The 18,243-nt window shown below is 52.4% G+C and overlaps 1 protein-coding gene across 1 annotated transcript in view; it reads left to right on the top strand.

Annotated features, from left to right (window-relative positions):
• The first annotated feature begins 6,683 nt into the window (after positions 1–6,683).
• CEACAM20 (CEA cell adhesion molecule 20) overlaps positions 6,684–18,243 on the top strand; it is a 23,066-nt gene continuing 11,506 nt past the window's right edge. Inside the window, 6 exon segments of the mRNA XM_040457339.1 lie at positions 6,684–8,102; positions 14,095–14,247; positions 14,779–15,054; positions 15,508–15,572; positions 15,575–15,806; positions 16,509–16,787. Coding sequence (XP_040313273.1) covers positions 14,109–14,247; positions 14,779–15,054; positions 15,508–15,572; positions 15,575–15,806; positions 16,509–16,787 — 991 coding nt within the window. The 5' untranslated portion in view covers positions 6,684–8,102; positions 14,095–14,108.

Genomic DNA, 18,243 nt, shown 5'->3' with positions numbered 1-18,243 from the left:
ATGGGCTCTCTTTGGGGGTGACGAGAAACCAAGGACCCTGCAGCGGTGCGTGTGGACGCTTCTCAGACGCTCCTGCTTTTCCTCTAGGTCTAGACTCCAACTGGGAGGAGGCAGAAAGACCATGGGGGCCTCATGAAAACATGGCTGGTCCCTTAGAGGGTCCCTGCGGACGGAACTTCTGGAATGGCTCCGGCGTGCGGGTAACAGCTACGTGCTCACGTTTCCTGATTTTCTTCCCCAGCCCTGTGCGCCCCCCGACCCCCACCTTCACATCGTAGGGAATGGCACCCCCGTTGTTTCAGGTGCTCCTGCCCCTGAACCCAGAGCCTCCTCTGACTTCTCTCTCGCTCGCTTGCGCCCCCGGATCTGATCCGCCAGCAAATACTCTCGGCTTCAGGATGGCCAATGTCCCCATTTCTCGGTTTCGTTATTGCAACCACTTCGGTTCAAGGTACCGACCTGGCTCGCCTGGACTGTTGCGGCCACCTCCGGACCGCCTTGCTTCTGCTTTGCCCCGGGGTTGCCGCGTGTAACTGTGCGCGTAGCGGGGACCCTGCGGGTGTTACCTGTATGCGCATCGCAGCCCGCCTCTCCGAGCTGAGCAGTGTGGCCACTCTGCCCTTGGACTGCAAAACCCATTCACTGCGCAGCCAGAATGGTCGTTTAACGTCACCCCTTCGCCCCAAAGCCTCCAGTGGTTCCAGAACTCTCTTAAGAACACAATCCTTAAAATGGCCTACGACAGCGGCCGTTGAGTTGGTCCCAACCACGGCCAACACTGCCCCCTAGTGGGGGGCAGTGTGTGGGGTAATTGGCAATGTGGGGATGTTCTCGTCTCAAAGCCTAGAGGGACCTTCTAGGGTAGTGGAGGGTCAGACTTGCTAAACTACTTGCAATGCCTAGGAGAGCCCCACAGGACAAATAACTGTTCATAATAATAAATCATATACATATGATTTATATATATACATTTATATATTTTATATACCTGTACATAATTCTCCTCCCCCTCCTTCCCCTTCTTCCCCTCCTTCTCCTTCCCCTTCCCAAAGATGCCAATAGCACCTGTGTGGTGTGCCCGCCTTACCTCTGACCTTATCTCCTACCTCTCTCCTTTTCACTCACTGAACTCCAGCCACACCGATCTTTCTACTGTTCTCTTAAACCAACACTCTCACTCCTGCCTCAGGGCCTTTGCACCTGCCCTTTCCTCTCCCCTTGTTGAGCTCCCATGAGCGAGAGCCTAAAAGGGGCTAATTCCAGTGTTGGAATGCGGCCAAGTGGCCCCCGTGGTAGTGCCCCTTGCCTCCTCCCTCTGTCTGCTTCACGGGCTCCTGCAGCAAGCAGGTGTCTGCCCAGCTGGCCGTGGCCTCCATTCCTCCCTGGGCCACCGAGGGGGACGACATCAGCCTGTCTGTCCAGGGGCTCCCTCAGAATCTCATCTCCTACAAGTGGTTCTGAGGAACAGCCACCACCCAGGTTACCCAGATCCTTACTTTTATTTCATTTATTTTTGTTTTTTTAATGTTTGGTCATTTTTGAGAGAGAATGAATGAATGAATGAATGGGGCAGAGAGAGAGAGAGGGAGACCAAGGATTTGAAGCGGGCTCTGCGCTGTCAGCAGAGAACCCAACGTGGGGCTCAAACTCATCAACTTTGAGATCGTGACTTGAGCCAAAGCCGGACGCTCAACCGACCGAGCCACCCAGGCGCCCCTGTTACGTTTTTAAAAAGTGTGATGCCACTTAGTGTTGTCAGGGATGTGGGAAGTGAACACTCCCAGGCACGGCTGTGGAGAGTGTAGGGAGAAGCCTTGTTCTGAAGGCGCATGGGTCTTTTCTGGCACGGAATTTTTAAAGGCTTTCTTTGGGAATAATTTCAGATTTCAAATTGTGGCAAAAATCGTCAAAAGGGTACAAAGAACCATCACGTCCCCCTTAACCAGACTCGTCTGTTGTCACTATTGACTCTTTACCATTCTGTGCTCTCTGTCTCTCCCCATCCCCAGCCCCCATGTGAGAGTAAGACACAAACATCACGACTCTCTACCCCCAGATACCTGGAGTGTGCGTTCCCTGAGAACAGGGACGCTCTTACCTAAACGACTGCGGACTTCGTGAATGCACAGTGATGCACTGCTTTTAGCAAATTGTCCACGTTCCAACTCTCAGTCACTGCGATAAAAAGTCCTTTATAACATATATTCCCCCCCCCCCCCCCCACCCAGTTCAGGACCCAGTCTATAATCGGGAGCTGTTTTGTGTCCTGTCTCTTGAGCCTCCTATAACCTGGGACTTTCCCACAGCCTCTATCTTCAACAACAGTGACTTTTTTAAGGACTATACCTCCCCCTTTACAAAAGAGAACATTTCTCACTTTGCGTTTGTCTGATGTTTCCTTGTAGTCAGGCACTCCTGGCCAGCATACTGCATGTGTGAGGTTGTGTCCTTCTTGGGGGCGTGGCATCTGGGGACGGGGCACAGTGTCCGTCTGTCCACCGTGGGCGATGTCATTTTGACCACCGAGTCAAAACGGTCACTGTTTTCTCTTTCCTCCCTTGGAATAAATAAGCGTTGTGTGGACAGACACATGAAGGCCGTCTCCTACCCACCAAAACTTCCTCCGAGGCTGGGCGTCCACTGACGGTTCTTGCTTTGGAGGTCTTGCAAATGGACGATTTCCTGAGTCCGACACTCTCAGCATCGAGCAGTCAGAAATGGGATTCTTCCGGGGCGCCTGGGTGGCGCAGTCGGTTAAGCGTCCGACTTCAGCCAGGTCACGATCTCGCGGTCCGGGAGTTCGAGCCCCGCGTCGGGCTCTGGGCTGATGGCTCGGAGCCTGGAGCCTGTTTCCGATTCTGTGTCTCCCTCTCTCTCTGCCCCTCCCCCGATCATGCTCTGTCTCTCTCTGTCCCAAAAATAAATAAACATTGAAAAAAAAATTTAAAAAAAAAAATGGGATTCTTCCGTAAGCAAGATCCCTCCCCCACCCCTCGTTCCTGTCCTCTATTCTGTTTCTTCCTTTGCTCCCTTCCTTCCTCCACACTTCCTCCCTCCCGCCTTCCCTCCCTCCCTTCCTCTTTCTCTCTTAATGCTTTAAAACTCATCACTGGACTTGATATTTTGGTGCTTACATTCTTCCAGACGTGGCCAGTGAGAGCCTCTTTGATCTTCCTTGTGACGTGCCCATTTTTCGAAAGCACCTCCTTCCTTTCTGGCATAGGACATCCCAGGCCCGTGTTGTACATATCGTGCTCGACTTCTGGGTGTTTATCCAAAGGAAGCAAAAACACGAGCCGAGAAAGATACCGGCACCTCCCATGTGCACTGCAGCCTCATTTACAGTGCCCAAGACACGGAAACAAACCTCAGTGTCCTTTGACGGATAAATGACTAAAGGAAACGTGTAAGCTGTGTTGCACTGAAAATTTTCTGTTTGCATGTTTTTGCTGCGCGTACATAGGAATGCAGTTGAATTCTGTGTGTTGATCTTGTATCTGGAGACCTTACTGAACTCCCTTGTTGGTTGTAGGAATATTTTGGTTTTGGTGTTTGGATATCATTTAGGATTCTCTTCATAGACCATCGTGACCCCCACAGACTGAGACGGTTTTATGCCTTCTTTGCTGATATGTATGCCTTTTCTTGCCTATTTCACTGGCTAGAACTTTCAGTACACTGTTGAATAAGAGTAGTGAGCCCAGACATCCTGACTAGTTTCTAATTTTAGGAGCAAAGAATTCATTGTTCTACCATCAAATATAATGTTAGCTGTAATGTGTGTGTGTGTGTGTGTGTGTGTGTGTGTGTGTGTATTATTTTTCAAGTTGAGGAAATTCCCCTCCATTCCTAGTTTTCGGAGGGTTTTAATCATGAACAAATATTGAATTTTCTCAAGTACTCTTTTCTTTTTCTTTATTTTTGAGAGGGACGGAGGGAGAGAGAGAGAGAGAGAGAGAGAGAGAGCATGAGCAGGGGAGGGGCAGAGAGAGAGGGAGTCACAGAATCTGTGAGCTGTCAGCACAGAGCCCAACGTGGGGCTTGAACTCACGAACCATGAGATCGTCACTTGAGCTGAAGTCGGACACTTAACCCACTGAGCCACCCGGGCGCCCCTCTCAAATGCTTTCGGCATCAATTTATATGACCATGTGATTTTTTTTTTTATTAGCCTGTTAATATGGTGGATGACCTCAGTTGGTTTTCAAATATGAAACCCGTCTCGGATCCCTGGAATAAACCCCACTTGGTGCTGGGGTACAATTCTTTCTACGTATTTCTAAAGTCTATTTGTGACTATTTTGTTAAGAATTCTTGTGTCTGTATTCCTGTGGAGATATGGTCTGTAACTTCCTTTCTTTGTACTGTCTTTGTTTGGTTTTGGTATCAGGGTAATATTGGCCTCGTAAAATGGATACAGAAGTATTTCTCCTTTTTCTGTATTCTGGAAGAGATTGCATAAAATTGGTGCTGATTCTTTAAAGAGTTGGTAGAACCCTCATGCAAAACCCTCTGGGCCTGGAGATTTCTTTTTTCCTGGATTTTAAATTACAAAATCAGGGATGCCTGGGTGGCTCAGTTGGTTAAGTGTCTGGCTTTGGCTCAGGTTATGATCTCATGGTTTACGAGTTCGAGCCCCGCATTGGGCTCTGTGTTGACAGCTCAGAGCCTGGAGCCTGCTTTGGATTCTGGGTCTCCCTCTCTCTCTGCCCCTCCCCTGCTCATGCTCGCTCTCTCTCTCTCTCTCAAAAATAAAGAGACATTTAAAAAGTTTTTTTAAATTATAAAATCCACTTCCTTAACTGTTATAGGGCTATTCAAATAATCTGTTTCACACTGGGTTAGTGATGGTACTTTGTGATCTTCAAGGAACTGGTTCATTTTCTCTACATGGTTAAATTTATGGCTGTAGGCCTGTTTGTCCTGTTCCCTTATCACCCCACTGTTGGTAGCAGGGCCTAATGATGTTTACTGTTTCTTCCCCAACATTGGTGACTGTCTGATAAATTAGTAATCCGGAGGTTCCCTCTTTATTTTCTTAGTAATGGTAGAGGTTAATCAATTTTATTGATCATTTGATAGGACCAGCTTTTTGTTTCATTGACCTTCTCTGTGGTTCAGTTTCTTTCTTTTTTTTTTTTTTTTAAAGAATTTATTTAAAAATTTTTTTTTCAACGTTTATTTATTTTTGGGACAGAGAGAGACAGAGCATGAACGGGGGAGGAGCAGAGAGAGAGGGAGACACAGAATCGGAAACAGGCTCCAGGCTCTGAGCCATCAGCCCAGAGCCCGACGCGGGGCTCGAACTCCCGGACCGCGAGATCGTGACCTGGCTGAAGTCGGACGCTTAACCGACTGCGCCACCCAGGCGCCCCTGTGGTTCAGTTTCATTGATTTGTGGTCTTTATTATTTTCTTTCTTCTGCTTGATTTGGGTTTAATTTATTCTTTTTCTAATTTCTTGAGGCGGGAACTTAGATTGTTGAAGACTTTCCCTCTCGCCTGAAGTCGGCATTTTTGTGCTATCAGTTTCCCTCTCAGCACTGCTCCCACAACTTTGACGTGCAGTATTTTCATTCTCATGCAGTTCAGCGTATTTCTTGTTTTTCTCTGAGACTCCCTCTTTGACCCGTGGCTTATTTATAATGTGCTGTTCAGTCTCCAAATGTTTGGAGAGTCTGCTATTATCTTTCTGTTAGTTATTTCCAGTTTGAGTCTATTGTGGTCACACTGTATGATTTCCATTTTTTTTAAAAGTTTGTTGAGTTCCGTTTTATGGCCCAGGATATGGCTTATCTTGGTATATGTTCCATGAATGGTTGAAAAGAATGTACGGGGCGCCTGGGTGGCTCAGTCGGTTAAGCGTCCGACTTCGGCTGAGGTCATGATCTCACGGTTTGTGAGTTCGAGCCCCGTGTCGGGCTCTGTGCTGACAGCTCAGAGCCTGGAGCCTGCTTCGGATTCTGTGTCTCGCTCTCTCTCGGCCCCTCCCCCACTTGCATGCACACTGTCTCTCTCAAAAATAAATAAATAAATATTAAAAAAAAATACAGTCTTCATTGTAAATCAAGACCCTTTCCAGTTTACCCTTTTATAAACTGTGTGGCACCAGATATCTTTATAGCTAATTTCTTTGCACATGGTGATGATAATTGCATTAGGAATAATTATAAAAAGTGGAACCACCAGGGTGAAAGGTATACCTGCTTCACAGCTTTTGATCTGTATTGCCAAACTCTCTTCGAAGAAGATCTTTATTAATTTATAATCTAGTCTTCACCCGGCCTCTGCAGTCGGTCCTTAGAGTAGCCCATGATTACCTGAAATTAGAGGCAAATGTGTGCATGGGTGTGTTTTCTGGGGAGAGGACCTGGGATCCACTCTTCAGGGGAGTGGGTGAGAGCTTGTTGGGTATGTGTGTGAGTGTGTGTGTGTGTGTGTGTGTGTGTGTGTTCCCATTAGAGTTGAGGCTGGTGCCAGATGTGCTCACTTTGGAACCAGCAAAGCCAGCAGTGGGTGTTTCCAAGGCCCCAGGGAGGCATTTCCTGCCACTGATAATTCCCGGGGCTCCAGATCCCTTTCAGCCCTATCACCCTCAGTTTCTCTTCTCTCCTCCCCAGAAAAGGCCGCCAACCCCGGTGGCAGCCCTGTCTCCCGTGGAGCACGTGGCCTCCTTGGATTTGACATGTGTCTCCCCAAAACAAGGAGGTGATGATCTGGTGGTTTCTGAATGTCGAGGTGATTCGGGGAGGGGAGGGGCCGGTGATGTCAGTGGATGGCGGGGCCTCGCATTCCCACAGTGGCACGCCATGACTCTGGCACCCACCACTGGGAGACCAGGAGGCACCTGGGAGCCAGACCCCACGAGGGCCTTGTGCTGATGTGGCCTGCGAGTATGGGTTTCCCCGCCCCGTAACAGACCCACCTCTGCAGCACAGGGTACCCCCCTCCCTACCCCCAACTGGCCCATCCACCATTTATAGCCCAGAACAGGGGCCGTGTAGATGGAGCAAGGGCTCTACAGACCGGCTGGATTCAAATCCACGCTCTGCTCTTTCTGAGCTGGTGACCTTGGGCAAGCTACGTCACCTTTCCGTGCCTCAGTGTCCTCATCAGAAAGGTGGAAGTCACAGTAGTGTCTACCTCCATGGGTCCTTGTGAGGAGCAGAGTCGGTTCACGTAAGGACTTAGAACAAAGCCTGGCACGTAAGTACTCCTTCTCTCACAAGTTCGTTCACCAGGTATTTATTTAAGAGGCACTTGCGGAGCCTTTATTATGTAACAAATTAGGGACTTTCAGACTCGTCCTACCTAAAGTTCGAGGTCACATGTAGACCACAGGATTCCAATCTCCCAGAAATTCCAGTCCTTAGAACACAAATATTTGCAGAACTGAAAGGACTCGAAGATACCCTTCCTTCCACAAACAACGAAACCGAGGTCAAGAACGGGGAGGGGCTCAGCCGAGATCTCACGATGTTAGGAGTAAAGGCAGGAACTTGAACCCAGGTTTCTCCCCCTCCTTCCCCTCCTTCTCTCTTCAACGATATGAGCTCCCGCTCTGTGCTGAACGTTAGCCCAGGCAATGCAGCGGGCATAACAGACAAGCATCTGTTCTCACGGAGCTGAAGTCTCGCTAGGGGCAGACACCACAGTGAAGGGGTGGTTGCAATAGTTCGTTCATTCATTCATTCATTCATTCATGGGGCAAACTCCCAGGTTATGTGACTGCACGCCGCCCTCAATGTGTGGAACTTTCAGCCCTGAACTAAATGCCCAGTCTGGTGGGAATCGTGGTCCTTGTTTTCCATACTTTTCCCAACTAGGATGTTTTTCTCTCGGCCCAGGTGGCCCTGACACTCCACCATGACCTCACCAGACCCAACTTCACCCAAGTGATTGGTTCCAACGTCCCCCTACTCTGCTTGGCTGACTCCCAGCCCCCTGCCCGGTACATACGGAGCATCAGTGGGATCCCCGGGCCTGATGGCCGGACCCTCTTCATTTCCAGTCTCTCCAGGGTCTCGGAGGTCTATACCTGCAGGGCCTCAAACTCCATTTCCAGCTCACACAGCAGCGTGGACGCCGACATCACCGTCTCAGGTATTGCTCTGTGGGCTGAATGTGTGTGTCCCCCGCAAATTCCTAGGTTGAAATCCCAGCTCCCAGAGTGATGGTGTTGGGAGGTGGGGCCTTTCAGAGGTGATGAGGTCACGAGGACAGAGCCTCCTGAATGGGATCAGAGGCTCCAGAGGGCACCCGAGCTCCTTCCACCGTGTGAGGACACGGTGAGAACCAGGAAGAGGGCCCCCACTAGAACCTGACCACGCTGCACCCGCCACAACCATGAGATAAACATTTCTGTTGTTTAGAATCTTCCCGGTATGTGTTTTGCTATAGCAGCCGAAACAGACCAAGACGGATGTACAGCTAGGGTTGAGGCTGATTGGTTGGAGGTGAAATGCCCAAAACTTAAGAAAGAAAACGACATCAAGAGAAAAAGATCATTCCAATAAATAAAGTCCCTGGGACTTTATTGTTGGGGTTTGGTTCTATTTTCTTCTTGGGATTCTTTTCTTGGCTCTTCTACGCCTCTATACACTCAGCAAGATTTTCCTAACCCGTGCTATGCAAAATAAGTTTTTGTTCCTAAACTAGCAAACTGACTCTGACCTGTAGGGGTTGCTTTTTTTTTTTTTTTAGTATTTAAGTTTTTTTTTTTTTTTTTAATGTTTATTCTTGAGGGGGAGACAGTGTGAGCGGGGAGGGGCAGAGAGGGAGGGAGACACAGAATCCGAGGGAGGCTCCAGGCTCTGGGGTGTCAGCACAGAGCCCGACGCAGGCTGGAACTCATGAACCATGAGCTAGATTATGACCTGAGCCGAAGTTGAATGCTTAACGACTGAGCCACTCAGGCGCCCTCTAACTAAATTTATGTATTTTTTTATACATTTTTATTTTAGAGAGTGCGAGCAGGGGAGAGGGGCAGAGGGAGACAGAGAGAGAGAGAGAGAGAGAGAGAGAGAATGAATCCTAAGCAGGTTCCATGCTCAGTATGGAGCCTGATGCAGGGCTCGGTTCCACGACCCTGGGATCATGACCTGAGCTGGAATCAAAGTCGGATGCTCAACCGACTGAGCCACCCAGAGGCCCCGTTGGTGTCCTGCTCGTTGCCTGCCTCCCTCTGCCCCTCCCCACCCTTGCATGAAAGTGATTTCTTTAAGGGCAGAGATCTGTATTTGTTTCATTTGCTGGTGTGTGCTCCAAGCACCTAAAAAAAAGTGCCTGGCACATAGTAGGCCCAGATAAATGTTTGCCCAGGGAAGGTGGGCGCGAGCCATAGAGAGGCAGCACGGGCTGGGAGGTCAGTCGAGGTCATGCTCGGGAAGACACAGCCTGGGGCCAGCCTGCGTGAGTCTGTCAGGTGAGGGTGTGGGGGCAGCAGGGCCCTGGGTTTATTTGCACCTGTCAGAGACCAAGTAGAAGTTCTGTTCCAGGGAGGGGCCCAGGAAGTTCCTCTCTCTTGTTGGAGCAGGAAAACACAGAACCTGCCATGGGGAAGGGGGGTGGGGGATTTTGGGAGAGGAAACCCCAGCCCTGTGTGAAGGGGCAGATTCGGGCAAGTCCACTCCAGTGGTGGCTCTGTCCTCTAGGGTGGGGCGGAGGGGAGGGAGAGGCGAGGGTCTCCGGCCCGGGGCGGTGGGGGGCACTGGGCAGCGGAATCCGGAGGGAAGCCTGGCTGAGGAGCGGACTGCAGGTCAGAACAGGATGGGCAGACGGAGGCCTCGAATGCCGACTCAGGTGCCCCAGGTGCGCTCAGCACAGGGAGCCCCAGGCACCGGGGGTGCGGTAGGGCGATGCGGCCACCGGCGTCCTTCTGCGTGTACAGAGGAGACGGGGCTGGAGGTGGCCAGGAGCCACTTTCGGACCTTGGAAGGCAGGACATGTGGAGGTGAAGAGCCAGGTGGATCAGAGCCTGTGGCCCGAGAGGCCCTGTGACTTTAGGCGAGGGCTAAGTCACCTCCCCTCCGTGAGCGTCGGTGTGGTGGGCGACGAGATGGGATAATAATATCCCCTAACCTGCTTGACTTTTCCTGTCTCCGTCGCCGAATCACTTCCTGACATGCCGCGTGACGTACCCGTTTCGTATGCTTGTCGCGTATGGTCTCTGTCTGCACTGTGCATTTTGTCCCGAGCACCTAGAGCAAGCCCAGGAGGTGCTCAGGGTGCGGGCGTCGAGTGACGGAGTGGGCGCGCACTTCCACAGAGGGGCTGCTGCCCCGACGCCTAGTGGAGACCCACGCCCACCGAGGGCTTGCTCTGTGCCGGGCTCTGCTCCAAGCCCTTGCCCGGCCTTAAGTCATTGTCTCCGTCTGCAGCTGGGATACGGAAGCTCACAGGGGTGACATCCCCTTCCCGGCAAGGCGCAGCTGCGGCGTGGGGGGCGGAGAGGCTGAACCCTCCCCGCCCCGTCTTACAGCGGAGGACAGGGGTCACGAGGGCCGGGGATCGACGCGCTCAGGGCTGAACACGCGGCCGGCGGAGGGGCCAGGTTTCGAACCTCCAGAGCCAGTTTGCTAAGCCTCGTGCTTCCCTGAAGCAGATGGTTGGTGCATGAATGAGACCCAGGCGGGCAGCAAGCGGAGGTAGCCGGGTGACTGAGATCTTCCGTGATGCCAAGGTGCCTCTCGTGCCCTAAGTCGTGGCCTTAGAGTTTTCCCAACCACCACCTGCACCGCCCACCCTCTCACTTCCTCTTTTCTGGAGCCGCCTGAACTTCCTTCCTTGCCGCCAACTCAGCAACCTCCCGCATGCCGCCCCTCCGCCTGCCAGACTCTCCCCTGACCCACCCCTGCATCTTCCAGGTCTCAGGTTTGATGGCCTCTCTTCCGGGAAGCCCTCCCTGACCTCCAGACCGGGTCACGTGCCTCCTCCGGCCTCCCCCAACCCAGCCCCGCCCGTGCTGGGTTGGCACAGATGGGGAACAAGTTCATCTATTCTGCCGGACTGTGAGCCCATGTGGGCAGGGCTGGGGATGCCTTGGCCACCGCTGTGTCCCCAACACTACTAAGCACAGGGATCATCACAGAAGGGTTCAAGGCATGTTTGTTGGTGAATAAGGAAGTGAATGAATGGATACATGAGTTGATGCTCGTTAATGGTTATTCCCTAACCCAGTCGACGACACTAAATCTTGGTCTACGTGCTCTCAAAGACCAACGGCTTGTCTTGCCCGCAGGGAAGTAAAAAAAAAAAAAAAAAAATGTAACTCCCCTACGTTGAACCTTGACTGTGTCCCCAGTTCTCAGCGCAGATGTCTCCTCTTCCAGGAAGCCCTCCTTGCCTCCTCCCCCCCGCCCCCAGGCTGGGTCAGACACCCCCTGGGGCCCTCCCAACCCAGTTCATTCTGTGCTCCCAGCTTTCATTTCAGTATCATTTCAGCTCATTGAATGTTTCCAGACTGCTCGTGGCGAGCTTGGCACTGAGCCTGATTGTCCTAAGGTCTTCACAAACAGAAGCCACCGTGGTTGTTTTTGTTATCATTACGATTGACTATCACTATCTTGGCTCCTGTTTCCCTTAACTCTTAACATTCTCTTATTGTCGCTCCCTGGTACCCCTTCTCCCTGGATTGCTTCCCCGTCCTGGCAAAGAGGCGGGGGGGGGGGGTGTCTCAGGAAGAGGGAGACATGATTCTCAAAGGACTCAGGGCCAAAGGGTAGGGATTTCTTTCCCCTCTTCCACCTTGGGAGAAACCCCAGGATTTCTGGGGCTCTTGCTGTCTGTGCTGTGCAGAGGAAGGAAAGAGAGCCCTGGGGCGGAGGGTGGAGGTGGGTCCAAAGTTCCTTCCTGCCACCACCCCTGTCTGTCCTGGGAGCTGCTGTCACCATCATAGTGCCTGTGAGTTTGCAGCAGGGCAGAGGGGGAGGAAGAGGGAGCTGGAGGGGGGAGCTGGAGTGAAGACGTGTCTGTGTGTGCAAGTTGGGGCACGTCGATCAGGTACCCGAATCCATGGGACTCGCTGACTTAAGGGGCCACCACTGGGCAGAAATCCTGCTTATAGGTGAGTGTACTGTTCCATTCAGATGTGGATGGGGCTGGTGCGTGCGTGTGTGTGTGTGCGTGTGTGCACAAAAAGAGAGATACAAAGAGAGATAGGCACACAGAAATAAATACAAAAGAGACTGACAAAGGTAGAGAGAGAGACCAGAGATACTGACATACATACAGAAAGGAATGGAGTTGGGACCACAGGACCAGAGACCCAGAGAGAAATAGAAGGACAGAGAGGCAAAGAGTGAAAATAACAGTAGAAACTGTAGCAGAGGGGAAAACAGGGAGGAACAGATAGGAGAGAGGGAGACAGAGGACAAAGAGACAGGAAGGAAAGTGTACAAACACACAGAGAAATAGACTTGGGGAGTCGTGGAGAGAGAGACCCAGCAAAAGAGAGGTAGGAACACAGCGGACAGACAGGTCACACCAGGGGACGGATATGAAATTTATGCTTAAAGGGTCTCTGAGCTAGAATGTTTTGATAAGCATTTTGGAGGCAAAGGAATGACTTTTCAACGGGTGGTGTGCAAAACTCAGCCCGGCTTTTCCGGGTGGCCCTGAGGCCGGCTCTTCCCTCTGGCTGACCCTGGCAGGGTGCAAGGGGCTCCGGGGTCCCATGAGGGGCTGAGAGTCACCAGCTTCTCTGCAAAGTTTGCTTCCCCCCCTGTGCACAGAAGGCAAGACCCTGTAGGGAGGAGGCAGGAGGGAAGGGGCCAGGTAAAGGCTGTCTGCAGAGGGAGGTTGATCTCAAATGGGTATGATGAGGCCCACCGTCGATGACTGCACTCTCAGGATTTCTTTTATGACAGTTCTATGAAGTGGGAACTATTAATACTCCATTTTACAGATGGGGAAACTGAGACTCAGAGGACATCACTCGCCAAACAAAGCAATGGCAAAGCTGGGATTCAAGGGAAGGCAGTCAGGCTCTGGGTCCACAGGCAGAAAATGCAAACTTAGGAAATAATAATAATAGTGACTGAACACTTCCTATGAACCGTTTTAGGCACGTGACATCTGATATCGAACCCCACAACAACGCGACGGACTAGGTTCTATCCTCCCCATTTTGCTGCTGGAGAAACTGGGGCTCGCAAAGAGAGCCCCGTGCCCGTGATCGTGGAGCCAGGACGCATCAGAATCAGTATTTGCTTCCAGATATCCTAAGAGCTCATGCCCTTCACCGCTGACTCAGCAGGGAATGGGGCCGTGCCTGAGCCAGACTGGGGTCCATTGAGGGCTGGAGAGAAACATGGCTGCCAGCCTCTGTTGATTGGGCAGATGAGAGGGGTGGGGCGTGGGACGTCAAGGTCAGCTGTACCTAAGCATGGCTGCTGGGGTGGGGGAGGGGGTCCCCACTCATCCCCACAGTCTCTTCCAGTCTTGAAACTGTGTCGAATGGCCAAATGGAAATCGGACAACTCCTGGTTCCCCTTGCCTCCCCTTGCTAGGGAAATGTCTCCCTGAGGGCAAGAGTACCAGAGGTTAGTTTCCCCCATCAGAGGTAATAGAGGTTCCGGTTTGTGAGGGGATAGGCTCTGTGTCCATCCCTGGGCTGACAGGAGTCACGCGGTGTTGAGAACACAGTTTAGGGCCTGGCAGGCCACGTTCAGTCTTGTCTTCTGCCGCTCACTATAACGGTCTTGGAAAGTGACTCCACCTCCCCGAGCATCTCTTTCCTTCTGGAGTGTGGAATGAGGAGACTGGTCATGTCCCTCCGCCAGGATGAGCATCATCGGAAAGAGCACAGTGACCCTCAGGGGGCCGAATTAAAGGTTACCAGTATTCATTACCACTTCACGACAATCTTAGGATGCAGGTGATGGGATGCCTATTGTGCAGATGGACAAATTGAGTCTCGAGAAGATTAAACTCATGCCACAAGTCACATGGTCAATAAGTAGTGGAGAGGAGTCAAGCCTCTAGGGATGAAGTGTCATGTCCATGACCCTGACCTCCCTCCATTTATGACGACCATAACTGGATACTGCCAACCCACCTCTCCCTCCCTGAATGCTTCTTCTCTCTTTCCCACCAGCCTCACTTTTGACCATGTGGAGTCTGCCAGCTGCAGTCCAGCTCACCTTTGAGGCCAACCCACTTACCACCATCCAAAGTGAGAAGGATGTCGTTCTGTCTATGTTTGGGACCCCCCCTCCCCGGGGACCCCAGACTCATCGTAGATTCAGAGATGCGAGCACAGAAAACAAGGCTCTCATTCTGATCCCTGCCTTCATACCTAAAACACCCATCGAGATTCCACGCCCAAAGTCCTAATAGAGCAAATCTGATTGGCCAGCCAGGGTCTGGCAACAACCTGTCAGATCAGCTGATTTGGGGGGTGGGGTAAAGGGGTGGATTGTAGCTGTCATGGCTGGGGGTGGGAAAGGTTGGCTAAGACGTGGGTAGTGAGAGCTGGCTGGCATCCGTTACCAGCCTGATTCTCCTTACAGCTGATGTTAATTGACCCATTGTCAAACCCCAGATCCTTCTGCTTTATCTGTACGATCCCATTTAATGAGGCTTAGATTGGAAGTAGGTTGTCCACAATCACACTCCAAATGAGCAGTGGATCTAACATTTGAGCCCAGGCATTGAGCTCATGTGCCTTGAGGCAATTCCGAACCACCCTTGTCTCTCTGGGTCCCTCTGTGGCTACATTTTGCTCGGCCCTCCTCTGTGTCTCTGCTCCTGCCTCCCTCTTTCTCTTCCTGTGCAGAACTGCTGGCCAGACCCACCATTGCAATCAGCCAGGACACTGCCACAGAACAGAGGGAAAACCTGACCTTCTGCTGTAGCACCCAGGATGCTGATGTTACCATCCACTGGGTCTTCAACGATCTCCCCCTGGTGTTCCATGAGCGCATGCAGCTGTCCACAGATGGCAAGACCCTCACCATCCTCACTGTACAGCGGGAAGACTCTGGGACTTACAAATGTGAAGCCCAGGCTTTCCACCAGGTCCGGAGCAGTGCTCCCACCTTCCTGACTGTGAACTGTAAGTCCCTTTCCATTCTCCCCAGCCCCTCATCGACACCCCCTTCCTTGGTGATCTCACTCAGTCTCACTGCTTCAGATACCATCCAAATGTGGACTCTTCTACCCTTGGACTCCAGACGTATAACCATTTGATGTCTCTACTTGGTTCTACTGGAAACTTCCAAGTTAACATATCTAAAACTAAGTTCTTTAACCTTCAGATGTGTGCTACAAAAGCTTGTCTGGGTAGGGGCAAGGAAAGAGCATTTAGACACGTCTTACAACCCTGCTTTACCCAGGGATAAGGCTGACATTTAATTTCCACTGGGTTCCTGTATCTCCTTTGTAATTGATCCAGAGCTTGGGTGGGGGAGAAGAGAAATATTAATATTTATCGACCCCTGAGCTCTGTCTCTCTCAGAAAGCCACTGCTGAGCTGTTGTTGCTGCTATGATTGTTCTTGTCCTTCCAGATGGTCCTGACCCCTTTGAAATCAAGTTGGCGTCTGGCGTGTCCAGAGGGGAGGTGGTTGAAGTGATATAGAGGGCTCCACTGTGAGCTTCTCCGTGGAAACACAGTCTCATCCTCGCCCTGCCTATACCTGGTTTCTCCCCTATGACTCCATCCCACCTCCCACCATGAGTTTGTTCGCCATCCAAGCTGTGTCCCGGGAACATGAAGGCACATACAGGTGCTTGGTATCCAACGGTGCTACCCACCTGCTTCGCCTGGGTGCTCTTACTCTGACCACAGGGAAGGTCCTGGCTCCTGGCTTGACACGTCCTCCCCAAGACCTTGTTGGCTGTCTATGGGTTGTCCATTATTTGATTCTCTCTGAAAGTTGGGGGTGAGGGGCGGGCGTTGATTCTCTGTCCATACAAACACACAATATTCACACATCTCACACAGAGTCTCACATGCATAAATAATAACCACATATGCACAGCTGTGCACAATACACGCAATTTACATACGATACCCATAACACACAATGCAACCAACGTATAACCTGCACACGAAACATATGACGTGCACACAGCTGACACACGATATACATACTCCGTAGCTACAGGCACACACGACAGTCATACACAAAGCGTGTGCACACCGCACAATGACACACGCCGCGTACATTCACATGCAGAAGGCCCACGTACACGATACAAACTCACAATGCCTCACAGTCACACGACAAATACGACACACGCATGCAGCGGACACAGACGTGCACACGAGACGCGTCCGTAGACCACACCCTCACCAAACATACAAAACCCATCACGTCCTCGCAATTGTTACACGACACCCGCAGCACCCGTATCACGCAATCACACACACACACACACACACACACACACACACACACAAGACATACACATGTATCCCTGGAAAGCCCCCAAGGGCCCCCCCCGCCTGGGCTGGAGACTAGGGAAGGGGTCCCTGACCCCTACCCGTGTCTCTTTGTGTTTCCAGAAACGCTGACCAAGCCTCACATTGCGCCCCCAAGCCTGAATCTCGTGGAAAATGCCAGCTCCGTGGCCCTGACCTGCCAGACCCCCCATGAGGGGGCTGGAGTCCTGTGGCTCCTGAGGGGCCAGGCTCTCCTGCCCAGCGATCACCTGGTGCTGTCGGCTGACAACAGGAGCCTGGTCATCCACGGCCTCCGGCGGGACGACACAGGACCCTATGAGTGTGAGGTCTGGAACTGGGGCAGCCGGGCACGAAGCGAGCCCTTCAGGCTCGCCATGAGCTGTGAGTCACCCGGGCTGGGCCTTGTCCTCCTCCCTCCCTCCTTCCCTCCCTCCTTCCCTCCCTCCTTCCCTCCCTCCTTCCCTCCCTCCTTCCCTCCCTCCCTTTCCATTCTTCCTTCTAGCCATTTATTCCACAATCACCGAATACCTGCTGTGTGCCAGCCCTGTCTCGGCACCCAACAGGACGCAGCACCAGTCCTGGTGGGGCTTCTATTCTAGTGGGGAGACAAACCTTAAACAGCTAAGCAGGGGACAGATGTGTTGTGTCACCGCCGTGGGGCTAAGGAGAACCAGGAGGCAGCGAGAGGGGCAGGGAAGGCCGGGAGGGGAAGGCCTTGCAGTCTTAGCTGGGGTAGTCAGGGCAGGCTTCCCTGAGGAGGTGGCATTCCTGCAGAAGCTTGCTGGCAGCTAAGGGAAGAGAGCGCCGGGGGGAGGGAGCAGCGTGCGAGGTGGGTGGTGACAAGTGGGCAGAGGAACCCAAGCAGGCCAAGGCGACCAGACAGGTGAACTGGGGCGGATGGAATGGAAGAGGTCAGGAGGTTGTAGGGCTGGGGGCAGATCATGCAGGGCCCCGTGAGCCGTGGTGAGGACACTGGGAGCCACAGAAGGCTCTGAGTGGAGAGAGGAGAGGATTAGACCTAGGTTTTCCCAGAGTGTCCTAGGCCCTTGTCTATGGGGGGTGGGGGTGAAGCGGGGGAGGAGGAGGTTTAGAAAGTTCGGGTCCTTGGAGAGGCAGACCCCAGAGTAGGACGAAAGGGGTGACACGGGCGGGGGGGGGGGACAGAGGTCACACACACTGCTGTCGTATTCTTCCCTTCCCGCCGCCGTCACGAAACCCAAAATTGCTATTTTGTTCTCCGTCTCTGCCGAGCAACATGTCGGGTGCTTGATAAGTGACGACAATGACCTCTTGAGCTCACAGCCTGCTTGGGATGGGGAGGTCGATCGTCAGGCAAAGAAAATACAGCGTGCAAAGTGCTGCCGTGGGGTGACGGTGTTTGGGGAACCCGAGGGAAGCCCCCAAAGTCTGGCGGGGGAGGGGGGGGGGTCGTGTGGGAAGGCTCGTGGTGAGATGTGTCTACCATGGGATCCAAAGGACGGGCAAGTTATCTAGGAAGAGCAGGCTCCGGGAAGGGCATTCCAGAGAAGGAAGAGAATGTGCGAAGGTTCTGAGGCAAGACGGAACAGGAGAGAGACGGAAGATGCAAGCAGGATGTTATTTCTGGATTGGGAGTGGAAGGTGTGGAGAGGTGGGCGGTGGGGCTGGAGGGGTCTGCAAGGGCGAGATTGTGAACGAGCCCCTCAGCCATGGCCTTTGCCCTAAGGACACTGGGGAGCCATGGAGGGTTCTGAGTGGGGGAGGGATAGTGTCAAATTTGCACTTAGGAAGTCCCCTCTGGTTGCCTTGGGGAGGATCTGATGCCAGGATTGGAAGACCGTGAGGGATCCTGGTAGCC

This window comes from Herpailurus yagouaroundi, unplaced genomic scaffold (genome assembly GCF_014898765.1).
Source record: "Herpailurus yagouaroundi ecotype Mexico unplaced genomic scaffold, PumYag 220, whole genome shotgun sequence".
NCBI lineage: Eukaryota > Metazoa > Chordata > Mammalia > Carnivora > Felidae > Herpailurus > Herpailurus yagouaroundi.
The sequence above is the reverse complement of the archived record's forward strand: the minus strand, read 5'-3'. Positions and strand labels throughout refer to the sequence as shown.